The 19,819-nt window shown below is 53.1% G+C and overlaps 1 protein-coding gene across 1 annotated transcript in view; it reads right to left on the minus strand.

Moving 5' to 3' along the window:
* SHANK1 (SH3 and multiple ankyrin repeat domains 1) overlaps positions 1-19,572 on the minus strand; it is a 48,059-nt gene extending 28,487 nt beyond the window's left edge. The window contains exons 1-14 of the mRNA XM_008576028.1: positions 19,107-19,572; positions 18,652-18,855; positions 18,025-18,096; positions 16,802-16,910; positions 16,399-16,550; positions 14,388-14,555; positions 13,804-13,920; positions 9,502-9,579; positions 9,194-9,260; positions 8,595-8,925; positions 7,470-7,663; positions 3,892-4,005; positions 3,638-3,713; positions 3,163-3,189 (exon numbers count right to left, since the gene is read on the minus strand). Of these exons, the coding sequence (XP_008574250.1) occupies positions 3,163-3,189; positions 3,638-3,713; positions 3,892-4,005; positions 7,470-7,663; positions 8,595-8,925; positions 9,194-9,260; positions 9,502-9,579; positions 13,804-13,920; positions 14,388-14,555; positions 16,399-16,550; positions 16,802-16,910; positions 18,025-18,096; positions 18,652-18,855; positions 19,107-19,361 (1,964 nt within the window). The 5' untranslated portion in view covers positions 19,362-19,572. The remainder of the gene's footprint in view (positions 1-3,162; positions 3,190-3,637; positions 3,714-3,891; positions 4,006-7,469; positions 7,664-8,594; positions 8,926-9,193; positions 9,261-9,501; positions 9,580-13,803; positions 13,921-14,387; positions 14,556-16,398; positions 16,551-16,801; positions 16,911-18,024; positions 18,097-18,651; positions 18,856-19,106) is intronic.
* Between the last annotated feature and the right edge of the window lie 247 nt (positions 19,573-19,819).

Below are 19,819 nucleotides of genomic sequence, written 5' to 3' on the forward strand. Positions count from 1 at the left end.
GGGGACCGCGGGGCCCCCTCGGCGGGAGAAGGGGGAGGGGCGAGGCGCGAGGGGTGGAGGAGAAGGGGGAGGCACTTCCGGTCTGGGCCCCCCCTTAACCCTCCTCCCCCCTCCCAAGCCCTCCCGCGCAGGTGCAGAGCGAGGGAGAGCGGGGAGAGGGACTCAAAACATCACACAAGGTGCCTCGCAACCGCGTGCAGGGACGCGCGGGCTGAGCCCCACTTCCCCGGTGGGGACACACAGCCCACCAGCACAGACTGACGTACAGTATACCCCAACACAGTCTAAAAAGGCCGGGAAGGGAAGAACAGGACACTCAGACTGGGCCCCAGGGCAGGGAGAGACAGCCGTCGCCCCAAGAAAGCCCAGGCAGAGGGACATACATGCACCACAGCTCACTAGAGAGCTGGGGGCTGGGGGTGAGAGAGGAGAGAGAGAGACACATAGAGAGAGACAGAGAGAGAGAGAGAAGCAGGGAGAAGAAGAAGGAGAAGAAGAGGAAGGAAGGAGGGAGGAAGGAGAAAGAAGGAGGAGGAGGAGGAAGGAGAAGAGGAGGAAGAGGAGGAAGAGGAAGGAGAAGGAGAAAGAAGGAGGAGGAGGAGGAAGGAGAAGAGGAGGAAGAGGAGGAAGAGGAAGGAGAAGGAGAAAGGAGGAGAAGGAAGGAGAAGAGGAGGAAGGAAGGAAGGAGGGAGGAAGGAGAAAGAAGAAGGAGGAGGAGGAGGAAGGAGAAGAGGAGGAAGAGGAGGAAGAGGAAGGAGAAGGAGAAAGAAGGAGGAGAAGGAAGGAGAAGAGGAAGGAAGAAGAGGAAGGAAGGAGGGAGGAAGGAGAAAGAAGAAGGAGGAGAAGGAAGGAGAAGAGGAAGGAAGGAAGGAGGGAGGAAGGAGAAAGAAAAAGGAGGAGGAGGAGGAGGAAGAGGAGGAAGGAAGGAGGGAGGAAGGAGAAAGAAAAAGGAGGAGGAGGAGGAGGAAGAGGAGGAAGGAAGGAGTGAGGAAGGAGAAAGAAGTAGGAGGAGGAAGAGGAAGGAGAAGGAGAAAGAAGGAGGAGAAGGAAGGAGAAGAGGAAGGAAGAAGAGGAAGGAAGGAGGGAGGAAGGAGAAAGAAGAAGGAGGAGAAGGAAGGAGAAGAGGAAGGAAGGAAGGAGGGAGGAAGGAGAAAGAAAAAGGAGGAGGAGGAGGAGGAAGAGGAGGAAGGAAGGAGGGAGGAAGGAGAAAGAAAAAGGAGGAGGAGGAGGAGGAAGAGGAGGAAGGAAGGAGGGAGGAAGGAGAAAGAAGTAGGAGGAGGAAGAGGAAGGAGAAGGAGAAAGAAGGAAGGAGAAGAAGAGGAAGGAAGGAAGGGAGGAAGGAGAAAGAAGGAGGAGGAGGAAGAGGAAGGAGAAGAGGAGGAAGAGGAGGAAGAGGAAAGAGGAGAAGGAAGGAGAAGAAGAGGAAGGAAGGAGGGAGGAAGGAGAAAGAAGAAGGAAGAGGAGGAGGAAGAGGAGGAAGAGAAAGAAGAGGAGGAAGAGGAAGAGGAAGAAAAAGGAGAAGAAGAAGAAGAAGAGGAGTAGGAGAATCAAGACCCAAAAAGGGATGTGGGGTGGGGGGCAGAGGAGGAGAAGGAAGTTGAGAGAAGAACCAAGGAGAGAATCTGGATGTTTTGCCCTTATATTTCCTATTTCCTCTGCTTCCCCCAGCACACACATTTCTCTCTCCCTGTCTCCCTCTCTCTGTCTCTCTCTCTCTGCCTCCCTCTCTCCCTCTCCCCCCGCCTTGCCTCCCTCCAACACCAAGGCCCTGGAGCTTATCTTCCCCAAACAAGCACCGGTTGGTTCCACCTCTTCTTCCTGAAAGTTCTCATTGAAGAACAAGGACACAAAAGTGACCAAATGTATTTAGGTATTGACTCAGTCAGGGAACGTGGGGTCCACGCACTTTAAAAGCAGGAGAGGCAGTGAGGAGGGGGAGGAGGAGGAGGAGGAGAGGCCAGATGCCAGGAGAGGGTACACACTGCAGGAACACTCAGCTCCAGCGGGGATGCTGGGGACCAGCAGTGAGACGCAGGGCAGGGTGCACAACACAGGCCAGGCCACCACAGACAGGGTCAGAGAGAGCAGGGGGGAGGCAGGAAGAGGGGAAGCTCAGACACACCACACAGGAGCAGTACATGGGAGCCGGCACAAGGAGTGGAGAAGGGGAGGAAACTGGGACAAGACAGAGCAAGCAGGAGGGGGAAGCTGAGGATGAGAGAGACCACCCCAATCAGCTGATAGAGCAAGTGACTCCTCCAGACCAAGGCCAGTGAGAGATTCAGAGAGACGCTGACAGAGACAAGAAGCAGAGGTTGACAAGGAGACTCAGAGTGGGGAAACCTCGATACTCACCCAGTGCCCAGAGCCGGAGACGTGACAGGCAAACGTGCACAATGGTCAAGCACCTCAGACACTCAGGGCGCAGGGTGGCACCCCAGCCTCACCCTCTCCCCATGTTGTCATTTCTCTCCCCACCAACACAAACCCCTGACCCATTCCCACTTGGCCAGAACACAGACACATAGGTTTGGACACATTTAATGGAAGGATGCTATGAACAAGGGGACCCTTCCCTGGATTTGGGGGAGCAGCGGAGGAGGGTGTCATCTTTCAGACATCAAATTATGACCCTCCCTCCCCCACAGCACTGCCCTTCTGGAAGCTCAAACCCTGGAGTCCTCCTCTCCTCTGCCCTTCCCTCCCATACATCCCAGGTCCTGAATTCCAGATCAGTCAGACAAATGCATGCACACACTCGTATGTGCTAATGCGCACGCACAGAGCCATGCATAGAGAGGGACAGATGTGTGCAGAGACCCACCTGTCTACATGTGTGAGCAGACACACTGACATTTCTGGCAATGCTTCCCTACAGATTTAGAGAAGCACAGATGTGCAGAGCCACCCGCCCAACTAGCACAGCCACAAATGCATCCGCATATACAGGGTGGGACAGACCCCCTTGTCTGGGGCACATGTACAGAGCTATACATCTGGGCCTCCAGCCATATGTGCATACAGATGCATGTCATGCACACCTACAGAGACACACGTTCACGAGCCAGGAAACCTCAGCTCTGGTCATGCACACGCACACGTTCATACACCCCACAGGCACCCCATCCTGACCCCAACCCCTCCCTGCCCCTCCCCTCTCACCTCCCTGGGCCAATCCCATCCATTAAGCTTCCGAAGCAAGTCAGCCAGCAGCCAGGGAGGGGAAAGGTTTCAGTGCCCCCCTCTCCTTGCCTCCTTCTCACCTGGCCCTGCCTGCACCCCTTCCCATGCCAGTGCGAGGCATGGGATGCACACACTTCGCTGCATGTGACTGCACAGAGATGGGGTACATGAAGGAGGCAAGGGCCTCCAGCCAGCCATACACACTAGTGCCCCAGGTCCCCAGGCCTCCCCACCCTGCCCTGACCACCCTGTTGGTCTCTGGCAACCCCAGAGCTGGGCAGTCTCAGTGGCTTGGGCTGTGTTGTTTCAAGCTAACTCTGCCTTTTCCCACCCCTGGATCAACTTTTAGAAGAAGCAGATGAGGAAGGGGGCTTAGAGGTAGGGAAATATTTTAAGGTACAGAGTATTAAGGGAATTTGGGGTCAGGGGTGCCCGAGGGTGTAAGGACATTTACCTTGGGGCATCAAAGCTGTCGTAGGAGCCCACGGTATAATGACGGAAGAGTCTCTTTGCCTTGTCACTGCGGCTTTCTGCAGGGGCATAAGGGATGACCTTGGACCCTTGCTTTGGAAACCATGAGCCCACACCTGGACTCTGGGCTCAAGCTTTCCCACCTACCTCCCACCACCCCATCCCCATCAGGAGGGAGAGAGGAAGGGGCATGACAATCCTAGGGCACACTGGGGGTGCTTGGGTGCTCCTCATTACCTTGCTTTCCCTCCTGGGAGCGGTTTGCCACCTCTTCCAAGCAGTCAGAAGGGAACCAGCCGACGCGACCTTTGACCTGGCCTTCCCAGAAGCCTCCTTCCCCGATGCTAAGTACTGGATGGGGAACAGGGACATAGAAATGTTTCTGTGTTTCTGTGCTGCTTCCCAGCCCCAACACACTCGATGCACAGCCTTCTCACAATTCCCAGAACCTGGCCCAAGGGCATTCTTAATAGATGTCTGAAGAAGAGGCAAGGGGGTTGCATTCTCACTTTCTGAATCCAGAGGGGAAATGAAGAGGCATTGAGGAAAAGGATTGTGTGCTGTGACATGGTCCTCACAGGTTAGGCACAGGTCCACAATTGGTCCTCGTCTCACCTGGCAACTAGTCACAGCTCAGATGTGTTAATTTCCCTAAGCTTTCCTAGGATCTGTGGACTTAGATCACCACCGTGGGGACAAGATCTACCCCATCTTGCCATCATTGCCCCTGCCACTTCCCCAAATCTCCTTGTCACTTAATCTTTTGTCCTTTGCTCCCAAACTCCCCGCTCCATCTCTCTTAGCCTCCCCTGGCTCTAGAAGGGTAAAGAGACAAGAATCCCTCTTTTCCTTCTCTCTACCACCCATAACTGGAGGCCGCTTCCTCCCAGCCCCACCTCTTAGCCATTTAGCATACATTTACTGACTACCTGTTACGTGCTCAGTGCTGAAGTACAGAGATGGAGGACAAGGACAGCTAATGTTTATCCAGCTCTCACTCTGGGCCAGAATCCTAAGAGGTGGCACTTTTATTATCCCCATTTTACTGATGGGGAAAACTAAGGCTCAGAGAGCCAAGGTCATTTACTCAAGGTTACAGGGTTTGTAATCAACAGACTTGGGTATGAACAGAGCTCAGTTTGTTACCAGAGCTAATGCTTTTAGTCAGTAACAAGTTGCTACCTCTCCATCCAAGGGTTTCACTGCTGCTGCTGCTAATGGCATTAGTGACAAACACAGTCTTTCACTTCGCTAGCATTTTTCATTTCTCTGTCCCCACTTGGCCTTTCACATATTTTCTCTCTTCACTCAACGCTTTCACCTGCCCAGGGAGGTAACAACTGTTTTCCCAGTTTACAGATGAGGAAGCTAAAGCTAACACAGAAAAGTCCCCTGCCAAGAGATGGCTCAGGCCACAGTAGGAGTGGAGTAGGGGCCAGCCGATGCTTTTTCCTATACAAACTGCCTCTCCTGAGAGGATCTGGGGAAACCAAATGAGGGGAAGCTTAAGGCTATGGAAGAGAGCAGGAGATGGAGTGTCAAGGGGTCTGGGTTCTTTGCTGGCTCTGCCATGGCTGGCTGAGGGGTTTGTAATCAATCATTCATTCACTGAACAAATACTTATTTAGGGCTGGTCATGAGTCCGGTACTGGAGTAGACACTGTTAAGCACAGCCAATGTGGTTCCTCTCCTCATGGAACTTCCAGACCAGCGGCCATTAGAATTGTAACTGTACAAGGGACTGCGTGATAAGAAAATTGAGGTCGGTGCTCAAGAGAAAAGAATATGGTGTTGGAGAGAGGCCAGATGTGACATATAGGCTGAGACCCGAAGGATCCTAGGAGTTCAGGAGGCAAAGAGAGCAAGGAAGCGTTTTTCAGGCGTGTTTGAAGAATTTGGTGTAGAAAAGGGCTTGGGGCACTTGAGGAATGGAGAGGATGAGACTCCTGGAACACTGGGTGAAGGGAAGAGCAGCGCGAGACGAGGCTGGTGAGGTGCGCGGGGAAGGGCGTGGAAGCCAGGTTAAAGCACCGGGCTTTGATTCTGAGAGCAGGGGGAGCCTGCCACCTCATCAGGCTGTGCTGAAGCTCAGTGACATTGTGGAGGTGGCCATGCTTTGAGGTAATTAAGTCCCTTTTAATGAAAGAGGTTGGGTATAAAAGCAGAGGGCAGTCTGTCCTCTCTCTGCATAGAAGTATTGGGCTTGTAGTTCAAAAAGACACAATGGCGGGGGGTGGTGGGGTGGTGGGCAGGCACTGGCCGATTAGCTCAGTTGGTTATGGCGTGGTGTTATAACACCAAGGTCAAGGGCTAGGACCCCCATACCGGCCAGCTGACAAACAAACAAACAAATGAAAGAAAGACACAATGGAAGATATGGCCCATGGTCCTCTGCCTGCCTGGAAGGTCCTTCGCCCCTGGATTCAGCTTCCCTTTCTTCTTTCCCACCTCCTGCTACTCCCCAGGCATGCTGGCTCTGAAGGAGCTGCACCTGGCCCCCACAGTTAGCTCCTGCATTTGCTCATTCATTCATTCATTCATTCATTCACTCACGAAATGTGTGTTGAAGCCTCCTGTGTGCTGGGTCATTAAACTGGGCCCTACTGACCCAGAGACCAATGACCTGTGACCTTGCCTGCAGGAACTCAGGCTATGGGGAGACAGACTATGAACAGATGCAATTACACAACCTGCCTGATGCTCTGATGCCTGAATTCCCTTCAGGGCCTCACTCAAGTCTACCTCCTATGAGAGGACTCTCCCTGCTTGTCCGGGTAGCCCAGTCTCTCTCCTCTAAGTGCCTATAGTAGAGGGTGCATATGATGGCTCCTACACAGAGCTTATTATGTGCAAAGCACTGGTCTAAGTGCTTTACACAAACTGGCTCTTAATCCTCACAAGGGTCCCATTTTACAGATGAGGAAACTGAGGCCCAGAGAAGTCACTTGCCTGAGGTCACTCTGCTAGGAAGTGATGGAGCCAGGACTTGAACTTAGGTAGCCTGGCTCTCAACCAAGACATCGCTCGGCTCCTGGGCAGCCTAGAATCTGGCAAAGAATTGCTCTTCTGCCTCGTGTTAACTACCCTGTCTGTAGTGTGCTTTCTGGTCTCCAAAGCTCTGCTCTATCCAAGAACACACATCAACAGCTGTGCAAAGTCTGTAGGGGCAGACTGGCACCATTTTCCAGATGAAGACAGGAAAATCAAAGAGATGAATCCCAATAACAGCAGCCACCATTTAGGGGGCCCTCACCATGGGCCAAGCTTTGCACACCTGCCAGCTCATTAGAGCCTCATGAAAGAGACACCTCCCATTTGTCAGATGAGAACACTTCATCTGAGGAGGAGGCAGAGGCAGAAGGTGAAATCGAGGCTGCTTGGCCTCTCTCTCTGCACAAAGAAGTGGGAGAAACCTTGGGATTGGACTGGGGACCTTGGGCAAGTTGGTTCACCTGTGTAAGGCTCTGTTTCTTCAACTGTACAATGGAGCTCCTGACACCATCCTAAAAGGGTCATCAGGAATCTAATGAGACTACCTGGGTGAAATGCTACAGCCGTGCTCAGCATGGTGTCAGTGTCCAACGAGTGCTCATTTCCCCTCTTTCACCTCCATACTGCCTCCTAACAGTGACATGATAGCTATTCTTTATGCTGCTCCAAGGCAGAAGGGGCCTCCTGGGGCTCCCCGAGGACTCCAGAGTGCATCGGACATTCTAAGTGCTGGAGAATTATTTGTCTCTCGACTGTCTCCTCCCCAGTTGTGGAGCTCACCCACCCCAGCCCTGCCTCACAGCTCAGCCCAGGAGCTGTATTACCTTTGATCTTCTCGCCCTTGCTCAGGGAGATCTCCCCCTCGGCTTGGGCCTGGTATGACTTCACAGCCATGAAGGAGCGTCCGGGTACTGCTGAGTAGAGCTTCCTTCTCCTCCCACGGCTGCCCAGGGAACCCCCAGGGCCCCCAGAGCCACCTGTGCCCCCGGCTGGCCCTTCCCGGGGTGTCCCGCTGGAGCTGCATACACAGAGGGTGTGAGAGGCAGGGGAGAGCGGAGGGAGGGGGCACCTCTGAGAGAACAGGGGTCCTCGGGTGGGGAAGGAGGATGGAGCGTTAGGGTGGGGAAGGGGGTTGAGTGGGCTTCCCAGCTCTGGCGTCCTCAAGGGAAGGGGAATAGGGCATTTGGGGGCTCCCTCTGCCTTCCGCTGCTGCCCCTCAGCCCCCTCTCCTGCTTCCCGGCTTCCATCTCTGCCCCCTCCCACGGTCCTGCACGCACTGCCTGATTCAGCTTCCTGAAGCTGAGCTGGGACTGTGTCATCCCTCAGCTCACGAGTCTTCAGCAGCTCCCAGCTTCCTCCTGGGTCAGATCCAACTCCTCTGCCTGCCATTCGCAGCCTGTCTCCCACTTCCTCAGGACATGCCTGGCCAGCCTCGGCCTCACTTCTCGCCCCGCTAGCCAGGTTGGCTTCCTTACCTCAGAATGTTCCCTGCCCATCCTCCCCTCTGCCCTCAGAGTGGTCTCTCTGTTCCACCCCCTGCATACCCTTCCCATCCTCCAAGCTCATCCCCAATCCCAGACACTCCTCCCCAAGTCCTTGCTCCCCCATCCTCTTCTGGCTCAGCTTCCTCTCACTCGCTCTGTCGTTCTGTCTGTCCTCAGGGACTAGAACTCACATTTTTGGGGGGTACCCCCTGCCCTAGCCCCCTGCCATGGAGCAGGTGTTCAGCTAAAATTTGGTGCATTTGGAGATGGGATCAGGAGAGTAGCTCACAATGCCCTCACTTCGCTCAAAGATGAGGCTAACTAGGGGCTTGGCTGGATGGGGAACCCACCACTCTCTCTGGTCAGGAGGTAGGCACCTGGGCTGGCCTTGGGGGAAGTTGCAGCCCCAAGGAAGGGATTCAGCTGGGTTGGGGACTGTGGGACAAGGGCTGAGTCCTCCCCTACCTGGGCCGTCCACGGGGCTGCCTCTTGGCCTCCTCGGGGTGCCTCCCACGGGATGGGGAGCGGGCCCGGGCGCCCCGGGGGCTGCTGGCACTTCGGAGGGTCCCACTGCTGAGCTTGGTACTGGGAGCTGAGGGCTGTGACTGGCCCTGGGGCCCTGAGGTAGGGCCTGGGGCCCCAGAGGATGAGGTCCCCGGGGCAGAGAACACCATCCAGTCAGGCAGTGCCATGCTGGTGTCACTGTTGGCCCGCAGTAGTGCCGGGGGCACTGTTAGCCCTGTGCCTGGGGGTCCCCGTCTCCGGGCTGCATACTTGGGAGACTCCTGGAAGGGCACTGAGAGGGCACAGTGGCAGGTGGGGGGCAGATGTAGTGGGGGAGACGGGGGAGGTGAGGGCAGGGAAGAGGCATGAGGGAGAAAGATAGAGATGAGAAAAAGTGGGGACCTGGAATCACTCCCCCACCACTACTCAGACATTCTTGGTCTTCCGGGGTTTTCGCCATCCCATTCTGGCACCCAAATCAGGTTCCCCAACTCCCCAATCCCACCACGAACCTTCAATTGCCCAGGTTCTTCCCTTAGCCCCAGCTCACACTCACTTACCCACATCCTGTTCTCGATGGTTTCGGATCAGCTCCCCCAGCTCAAAATTCCCAGCAATCACTGCCACCTGGAGAGTCGGGGCATAGGGAGCTGGAGTGGCCCCAGCAGCCAGGAGAGGGCAGGAAACAGTGCGAGGTGCCCCGCCTCAACCCAAGCCTTCCACCCTGCAAATCTTCCCTCTCTTTTCTTCCGGACCACTGGCCTTTCTCCCAGCATTCCTAGCTGTTCCACCTTCTTTACCCCCTTTGTCTTCTTCGTCCCCCCTTAACAGCTCCTACAGCCTCAGCACGCTTCTCTCAGCCCCAGACCTGAAAGGGGGTCTGTCCATTGTTATTCTTCACATCCTTGTTGGCCCCACGATAAAGAAGGATCCTGGCACAGGTCTCCTGGGGGTGATGGCCGGTGGCACAGGACGAAGAAAGTAAAAAAATTAAGGTCACTATAAGAAGACACAGGCACTGTGCTAAGAACTTCAGGAAAAATCTGACCTAAACTTGCACTGCTCAGGACAGCAGCCACTTGCCAGATGTGGCTCATAAACATTTTAAATGCAGCTGGTCCAAATAGAGATGTGCTGTGCATGTAAAATACACACTGGATTTCAAGGAAATAGTACGAAAAAAAAAAAGAATTTAAATATCTCTAAGTTTTTTATATTGATTCCACATTGAAATGATATTTTGGATGCATTGGATTAAATAAAATACACTACTAAAATGAATGTCTCCTGATTCTTTTTCCTTGGTCATTAGGATATTTAAGGACATTTAGTACATGGGGCTAGTGTTATACTCTATTGGACAGCACTAATCTAAACCAGGGTTTCTCAGTCTCTGCATTACTGACATTTAGGTCCAGATGATTCTTTGTCATGGGGGGCTTTTCTCTGCACTGTGGGATGTCGACTAGCATCACTGGCTTCTACTGCTAGATGCCAGTAGCACTCCCCTCCCTGGTCATGACAACCCAAAATGTCTCCAGACACTGCCAACTGTCCCCTGAGGGGCTGAAGCATTCAGGTTGAGAACCACCAGTCTAAACCTTATGCTGGGCTTATGATGCATGTCAAGCACTCAGCATGTTAGAGGCAAAAGCTCACTGAGTTGCCCAAGTCCATGAGATGAAAACTATTTTCCCTGTTTTACAGACAAGGAAACTAAGGCTCTCAAAGGAGCTCAAGGTCACATGGCTGGTGACTATCAGCGCTTGGATTTGAACCTGGGTGTCTGACTCCAAAGTCTTTGATCTTAATCACTCACTCTGCCAGACCCAGAAAGAAGGGAGCACACATCACAGAGGACAGGGGGGCCAGGAAGGGGCAGTGGGGGCAGAAATGTCATTTGCATCCATATCAATTCCTTACCAATGTCACTCATACATCACTCCTCATCAATCTTTGGCAACGTCCTTGCCATGGCCTAGGAAGTCTCACCTGAGCTGTCTGCACTGCCACCCCCTAAACCCAGCCTCACCACCTTTATCTTCTACCACTTTCCCTTGCTCCCCAAGCTCCAGCCACATGGGCCTCCTCCTTTCTCCAACAGGGATGTTCCTGCCCCAGGGCCTTTGCACCTGTTGCTGCTGCTGCTTGGAATTCTCTACCCCTAGATCTCTGCATAACACTTTCTCCCTGAAATTCTGCTTTTTATTTTGTTTGTCACTTTAGCACTTCTCCCTGCCCCCTTATATTGTAAGTTACAGAGGCATCCACTGCCTGAAATAGTGCCTGGCCCACAGGAACTGTTTAATAAACATCACTGAATGGGGAATGTCCTCTCCCCATTTTCTTGGCCCAGCCAAACGCAACCTGGCTCCAACTCCACTTTAGCTTTCTCTGTTGCTAATTTAACTGGCATTCACCAAGCACCTCCTTGGTCTCACCTCTTTCACATGACAAATTCACCAGGGATGCTAGTACAGGCCCATCCTACCGGACAGGCTCAGAGAGGGCAAATTCCATGCCTAAGGCCACATAGCTAGCTAATGGGGCAGTTGGGATTCCAACCTGGCCTTGTGATCCTATTGCTCATCTGTCGCCTGTGAATGGATGACTCCAATTGCCGAAGTCATTAAACAGCAGAGTCAGCCTAGTGAGTATTCTGGGTGTGTGTGTGAGTATGCTCGTGTATGCACATGCTGTCCCTCCAACTAGACTGTTAACTACTGCCATGTGTATTTTTGCATATTTTCACACACCCGTGACCCTCACATTGGGGGCCACAGGGCCAGAGCATCGTCCCCAGCTCATCAGCTCTTTATCCTACTCTTACAAAGCTGAGGTGTCCAGGTCTAAGTTAGTGGCTCCCTCCACTGGGCACCTAGCGAACCTTGTATTTACTGGCATTCTAGCACTTACCTCTTATGGTAATGCAATTATTTGTTTACACATCTGACTCTTTACCAGACTGTGAACTGCCCACACCCTCCCCAGGGCAGGTGCCAGTCTGATTCATCTCACATTCCCAGCACCTGGAAACAGGCACACAGTAGGTGTTCAGGAAACATGCATGGAGAGGATGAGGATGGAGGATGTGGGGTCAACTCAGTCAAAATTCATTCGTTCAAGTCATTCATTCATTCATTCATTGAGTTCTTGAATCTGTTGAAATAAGCAAACACCTGTTAAATGTTCTGAGCCAGGCACTGTGCACAGTGTTGGCAGAAATACAAGATGGCTGGCCCATCACTCATTCATTCATTCAACAAAGATGCATGTGGGCCTACTATGTGCTAGAGCCTTGCTTGGGACAGAGCATTTCATCAGATTCAGCCGCAACCCTTGAGAAGCTCACTGCCTAGATAGGTTTCTGACCTTCACCACCAGAGGCTAGAGGGGAATATCAGGAGGCCAGGGAAGCAGAGAGTGAGGAAAAACTATCAGACCCAGCCCTGGCTCTTGGGAAGCTTAAAGCCTGAGAGGGAAGACAAGGGAAGTGAAGCAGAAAATGGGCTCACATTTGTTAAGCATCTATTTGTTAAGCAACATGCCAAGAGCAAGCAAAACATTAACCCACTCAATCCTTTTGCACAGTGGGTATTAATTACTGACCCACTTCACAGATGAGAAAGGGGAAGCTCAAGGAAGAGAAATGATTGCTCGTTTGATCCACTAAGAGTAATTGTGCCTGCTATGTAATACTTCATATTAAATTTTCCCTGTTCAGATGAATGTTATGGTTTCTGTCTCCTGGCTGGACTCTGACTGACACTGGTAAAGACAGTAACAGTAACAATTATTATTATGGCTGCCTTCTGGGGATGAGCACTTAATATGCATGTGATCACTCATCCTCTTCAATCAGCTGACATTATTCTCATTTCAGAGGGAAGGACGGAGCATTGGAGAGGAGAAGTGGCTTGTTTGGGGCCTCCTAGTCTGTCTGGAGCTTGGACTTCTTTCTGCACAGGCCCTAGAGTCAGAGGATCCGGTGTGAGGTCCCTGTCAGGGAGCTGGAGAGACAGAAGCATGTGGGGAGGGACAAACACTGAGTCCTCCCTGGGTGCTGAGAATACTGCTTGCTGCCACAAGGCAGCAGCTGGCTACCTGCCAAATCCCCAGCACTGCAAGTTCTGATGAGGCAGAGGGGCAGGGAGCTGTTTTGGAAGACTTCCTGGGGGAAGGGGGCTGACAGGCCAGCAGTGTCATGCCAGGCACTGTCCCGCTAAGTCTCTGCAGCAGCCCTTCAAGGGCAGAGAGCATCAAGAAACAGGTGGGGAGACTGAGGCTCCCAGGGTGGCTGACTTGCCCAGAATCACCTGGAGCTCAGGTGGCCAAGGTGCCAGGGGTCATGTAGCTGAAAGCTCCAGCTCTTGCCAACTGGCTGCCACAGTACAGCTCCAGCTGGCTATGTGAGACCCCCTACCTGATCTTTATCGCTTGACTCTCCTGGGAACTCCTGAAGTGGGGACCGTCCCCTCCCAGCCCTGAACTGCTAAAACTTGCAGCACACTGTAGTCCCCTCCAGAGGCTGTGCTTTGGCCTTTCATCTGTCTCCTGCTGTGCCAGCATGCAGCACCCACACACATTGCTGGCTGAATAGATATGCTCGGGAAGTGAGGACCCACTGAACTTCTTTCTCTCACCTTCTGTAATGGTCCCCACCCTCTCTCTTTTTTTGCACAGGCTGTGCCGTCTGCCTAGAGCATCCTTTCTCCCCTCTTCTACTCAGACAACTTATGCTTGTCTTACCACAGGCAGCACATCCTCCAGGAAGCCACCTCCACTCCCAGCCACCCCACCCCAAGCCTACACCCAGATTTGAGCTCCCACAGGGATCTGGATTCCCAGTGACTTCACTCTGAGCACTCTGGATTGTGATGGCAGGGTATGTCATCTGCCCTCAGCTAGGCCTCAATGCTTTGTCCCCTGCACCCAGCTCTGGGCCTGACACAGTGAAGGAGCTCGCTAAATATTTGTTGAATGAATGAATGAGTGGATGGATAAGTGGATGGATGGATAAATACATGAATGAATGAAAGAATGGAAATAGTGAAGGAACAGAGGGTGCAGAGGCTGGGAGGCTGGAGTCAGGAGGAATGCCTGAGTGAGGCACTGGGCAGGAGGCTGTGGGTGGGTGTGAGGGTCTGGGGCAGGCACTGCTAGGGCAGACCTTGTTGTAGAGGGCACAGATGTGCAAGGCTGTGTTTCCTGAGGCGTTCTGGGCTCCGGGCTCAGCCCCATAGAAGAGCAGGTGTTCCAGGTGCTGAGAGTGACCCCGCTGGCAGGCCTGGGGAGGGCATGGAGTGAGAGGGCTGAATCAGACCCAGGCTGGAATCCTCCAGGTCCTTCTCCCTTGGGACCCAGTGTTTGTCTATATCCTCCATCTCAAGTCCAGGAAGCCCCACATCCACTTCCCCTTCTCCTTTTGGTCTCTGTTCCTGCTCAGGAACTCGGATTGTCAGCTTCTCAGGCCTGAATGTTCAGTCATTCAAGGCCCAGATGTCTGATCTGGCTGCTTAAAAGGGACAAGTGGCCAACCCTATTCATCTCAGGGATCAAGATGGCCAGTTCCCTCTCCCATGCCCCTTAGGACTCTGGTGTTCGCACCTCCATCTTTTCCTCTTTGGGAACCACACTATTTGCACTGACACCCTCTATGAAGACCCCAGCATCTGGATCCCAATCCCAGCCCCTCGGATGTGTCAGGGACCAGGCATTCCCCACCCCAGCCCCTCGTGGCCATGTCAGGAGTACCTGGTGGATCTCCTGCCAGCCGTTTTCATCAGCTATGCCCAGCTGGGCCCTGTTGTACAGAAGCAGCTCACAGCATCGGGGGTCACCTCCCACCATAGCCGTGTGGAACAGAGGGGTCAGCCCCCGGCGGTCCTTGTAGTTGGGGGAGCCCCCAAGGTCCAGGAGGGCCTAGGAATGAAGAGAGAGCCCAGGAAGAAAAGACAGATGACAGTCATGCAAGAATGGGCTCATTCTGAAGGGTCAGTGGGCTGGGGAGTCCTGGATAACCCACACTGGCCAACACCAGTCTCGGGTCTGCCATGATGCCCTTGTGTGTCCTTGAGCCAGCCCTTTCCCTCTCTGGTCCACTCAATGCCCTGTGAACAATGAGGAGACTGGGTAGATGCTTCTAGAGGACCCTCCTGCTCTATTAATCATCCTACCTAACCTTTCCTCTGTGGGTGACCTTGAATGAGCCATTGAAGGATGTCAGTAGCCACAGTGCCCACTTATTCTACAGGATGGTAGTTGGGGACAAATGAGAGAATAGAGTCTGGGTGCAGGAAGGGCCTTGACCAAGTGGGAGGAGTTATTAGAACCAGGATCCTAAAGATGGGGCATAGAAAGAAGCCTGGGAATGGCAAGCTTGAACCAACCTCATTGGGGATGGGAGTGGGTGGGGAGTGGGCCTACATAAGGGACAGCTCTGGGCATAGATGGCTGAGGGCACAGAGAAACTAACAGGAGAAAGTGTTGGTGGCAGCCTTGTGTGAGGACAGCCTGTAGGAACAAGAAAATGTTCCTCAGTGATGGAGACAGTCTACAACTGCACCATCAGTACGGCAGCCACACACGGGCTATGAGCACTTGAATGTGGCTAGTGAGCCAAAGGAACAGAAATTTTAATTTTACTTCATTTTAATTAATTTAAATTTAAACAGCCTCACATGGCCAGTGGATTGGACAGGGAAGGTCAGGAGGCTGGGCGTGTGTATGTGCATGCATGTGTGCAGGATATGGGTTTGGGGGTGAGTGTGCATTGGGGGTACATGAAGAGGGTCTGTTAATCTCAGTGGGTATAAGGCAGATCTTCGTGGCTAGTGTCTGACTGTATTCAGGGTTCTTCAAGAAAGAATTTAGAGAAGAGAAGAGAGGGTCCATTCAGCTGGAGCATCTGTGAATTCAGGTGTCTATCAATGGTTATCTCTGGGGGCAGACTATCCTGACCTGTGAATGAAGGGGGATCAGGTACTCTGGGGGAAAGTGGGGAAAGAGTATTTTTTTTTAAAAGATGACCGGTAAGGGGATCTTAACCCTTGACTTGGTGTTGTCAGCACCATGCTCAGCCAGTGAGCTAACTGGCCATCCCTATATGGGATCCGAACCTGTGGCCTTGGTGTTATCAGCACCGCACTCTCCCGAGTGAGCAATGAGCTGGCCCCAAGAAAGAGTATTTTAAAATAAGACTGTGCAAGCCAACTCTGTGTATGTATTTTGTGGTTGTGTGGGGTTTGTCTATTTGGGAAGGTACATTTTAGGTGTTGTATGTGAGGAAGGGGCTGTATTTGGGGGATGAAGCACTGGGTTTGGAAGGATAGATGGAAGGGTGTTTTCATGATGTTTATGGAGGGGCTCTAGGAGCATAGGAGGGAGCTCACTCTGAATTTTAAGGAATATAAGTTGCATTTACAAATTGGGGAGACAGATATAGGGTTGTTGTTGCGCTGGGTCAGAGGGAACGGAGACATTCTGGGTATCTGGGGGACAAGGCTGTGCCTGGGGAGTCATATGATCTACCTGGGCATAGGGAAAGGGTCTGCTGTAGTTGAGGTGGACACACCTGGAGGTTCTCTAATTCAGTGCAAGGAGTGACAGTAAGGGCTGTGCATGTCAATCCGTGCAAAGGGGCTTTGTACTGGGGATATGAAAACGGGTTATTTTTAAGCAAAATGAGAGAAGTGGGGTTTGAGGAAACACAAAAGGAAAAGAAGAGAGGGTCCTGGCGTGGGGGTGGGGGGTCTGGCAGCCTCACCGTGAGAGCCAGGCAATGCCGGGCGCATGCGGCCTTGTGCAAGGCTGTCATGCCATCCCGGGCCCGGAAGTCGATGTGGGCCCCGCCCAGGCACAGGGTTCGAATCACCTCTACGGAGCCTTCTGTCTGGGCTGCCAGTGTCAAAGGGGTCTCTGAGAGGTGGGAAAAGCCAGTCACACTCAGGCCCTTCACTCCACCTCCCACCCTTCTCACCTCCCAGATGCCAAATCCTTGGCTCGCCAGCTGTGCACCCCACCACCTCTGGCCCCGTGGCCTCCCTTTTGGGAGAATAACATGTTGGGATTGACATTGGTAAGAAATTGATTTGGATGCAGACAGCATTTCTGCCCTATAATTCTAGTCCTGGCCCCTGCCATCCTCCATGTCATGTGCCCCTCCCTACCTCCTGAATCTGAGTCATGGTAATTGGGGTCCAGCCCCTTGTCCAGCAGCCGTGCCACCTTGTCGGATGTCCCGAGCTGCACATACTCCAGGAACTTCTTCAATCCCGTCTGAGCCATGGACAAAGAGAGAGAAGACAGGTCAGTCAGAGAGCAAGGAAGAAAAACAGGGGTTTCGATCAGCGCCTTCCAGTGGAAATACACAGCGAGCCACATACGTCAATTAAAAGTTTCTAATACCTGTCTCAAAAAAAAAAAAAAAAAAGGAAAGAGAACCATCTATTGTATTAAAATCTATTTTAATGATATATGTTCTTTAATATAGCCACAATATTACTATTTGTAACAGGTAATCCACATAAAAATTATGAATGAGATATTTTACTTTGTTTTTTGGCTCCAAGTCTTGGAAATCCAGTGTATATTTCACACTCACAGCACGATTCAGTTAGGACTTGCCACACTGTAAGCACTTGGGAGCTGCATGTGGCTGGTGGCTCCCAAATCGGATAGTGCAGGTCTAGAGGAATGGAGCATTTAGGGGAGGAAAGAGTCGAATGCACAGTGTGGTGGGGAGCAGGAGTGGATAAGGAAGGATCAGGGAAGTTTTCTTCCCAAGTGTCAAGAATCCTTCACCTCTGACCAAAGCAGCCCTCCCAACTTCCTCTCAGCTCTTAGCTGATCAGTGGAAACGCAGGGGAGATACGGTCTGAGGAATGGAGGGCAAGGTACCAGGAGGATAGATATGGCTGGAGAGGAGGGGTGATCCTTGGATTTGGTAGGAATTTAGGCTATGGGATCAGGGGAACTGCTGGGTGTCTATGGTCTATGAAGTAGTCCCTAGGCAGGACACTGGACATCAGGGTTCTAGGCCAAGGAGGGAAGGAAAGGTGCCCTGAGTGGATGGGGGGGGGGGGGCCCGGGGGAAGAGAAAGAAGTGATCAAAGAAGCCAGGTAGAAATGGTGAAGGCTTGTGTATAGGGATAAGGGGCAAAAGAGGGAAGTAAGAAGAAGTTATGACAGGGATAATGGGGGATATTAGGGATCGTCCCAAATGTGATGCAGCATCTCAAGTTACGTGGGGGAGTTTGGCAGAGGAACAGAGGAGCTGGGACATGTGGAGGGCTGTTGGGAAGAGGTGGGGAGAGAAAGCAGGTGGACAGGGGCTCTGGGTGGCAGGGGTTGGGGTAGGTATAGAAGGTAAATGCCAGCAGGGTTCTCTCACCTTTGTGTGCAACTTGGCCAGCTGCTTCTCATCCAGGTTGGTCTGTTTGTAAACTCGGGTCTTGTATCGGAACTGAAGCCAGGGGAGGAGTGGGGAGAGAAACACAGAGACTTGGAATCAGAGGCCTGGGGAGTAGGCTTGGGGTGGGGAGGGTCTAACCTCTTTCTACTCCCCTTGGGTCAGCTCAGGGTTCAAGTGGAAACAGCCCTGGAGCCTTGGCTGGGCAGGCAGAGGTGTGGCAGCTGGTTTTTCTGAGAAAGCCTGGTCATTGTGGTGTATGTGTACTGCATCCCCTGCCATGAAGGAGTAGGAGTCTGAACCCTGCAGGGAATGTTCTAGAATGCCTATTGCAATTGGCAATGCTTCCCCAATTTGATGGGCGAAGAGAAGCTTGTGGTGGGGAAGTGACTTGCCCAAGGCCACTTAGCTGGTCAGAGGCACAAGGATGGTAATTTGAACTCAGTCCTCTCTGCCTCTTTCCTGTGATTCTTAGGAGATCTGGAATAGCCCAGTGGGTTTTCCTTTGTTAAGGTCTCAGATAGGATTAAAAACTGGGTAGGGGGCAATTGCATCATGGAGCATGACTTCTCTTGTCAATGAAGGGACCAGGAAGGCTGTGGACCTCACCTCCAGGTAAGGAACCCCCTTCTCAAAGGACTGAGGGTACTCCCGCAGCAGCCTCTCCTCCTCCAGGAAGTTGGCATCACGGCCTGAGGTGGCTGGCTGGAATAGGCCATAGTTGAGCACATCCTGCAGGCTTTCACTCAGGGCACAGAGCACCTGCTGCTTAGCTGTCCAGATGGTAGCATCAGGATTGAAGCGCAAGCATTTCTGTTGGGGGAGGGGACAGGCCAGGACTAGGGTGGGTCAGGGGCCAGGGATGATCCTGAGGTGGAGTAAGAAGGGAATAGAGAGCTGGGGATTGGGGGTGATTCTGCGGACAGAAGGGGGAGATAGGGAAGCATTTGGGGGTTTGGAAATGGGAGCCAAGAGGGCTTCCTGGAGGGATTCCCAGCAACAGAGGCCTCCTCATGCTCAGGCCCTGTCCTTCCCCCTCTGCTGGCCAGCAGGTGGTCACTTACTGTCTGGTGCAGGTCCGGGATGCCAATCCTAAAGACCATCATGCTGAAGTGAGCGTCGTCGGGGACAGACATGGAGCGGCCCTGGAGGCCTCGGACTGAGGCCAGGCTACCAGGTGTCCCACTGCCCCGGCTCTGGGTCCCCCGGGGGCCTCGCCCTGGCCCGTCTGGGGAGCTGTCGGATTCTGAGCCCCCCTCGGGACACTCGCTGGCACTGTGGCGTTCCTCTTCCTCGCTTGTCGCGGGGCTGTGGGTCATTGTGGGGCCACGGGGCGATGGGGGACAGCAGCATCACAGGCGGCTGCAGGGGCCAAGGGTGGCTGTCAGGCTAGAAACCCAGGAATCCTCACAAGCCAGAGGCATCACTCAGTAGATAAGTGGTCTAGGGAACCCTCCCCCTACTACCTGCTGGAGGCAGGAAGAGGCTGGGCACAGCATCAGACATGCAGTGGCCCCTCCTGCCACCCCTGCATGCACATGCACACACCTGTCCCTGCCATGCTTCTAGCATGTGTCACCTTCCCTGTCCTTGGCCTTGCTTACAGCCCCCCCCTCCCCCATGCCCCACTTTGCTGTTGACCCAGTGTGGCCATGTCCCAGAAACCGCAGAATCACCGCGGGAGCTACTGGCCCACTTTGCCAGGCCACAGAAAATGCAGCTAAAATTAGCTAAGGACAGACAGGTGGACCAACCCACCGGCATCCTGCCCTCCTGA

Source organism: Galeopterus variegatus, unplaced genomic scaffold (assembly GCF_000696425.1).
Source record: "Galeopterus variegatus unplaced genomic scaffold, G_variegatus-3.0.2 Scaffold1274, whole genome shotgun sequence".
NCBI lineage: Eukaryota > Metazoa > Chordata > Mammalia > Dermoptera > Cynocephalidae > Galeopterus > Galeopterus variegatus.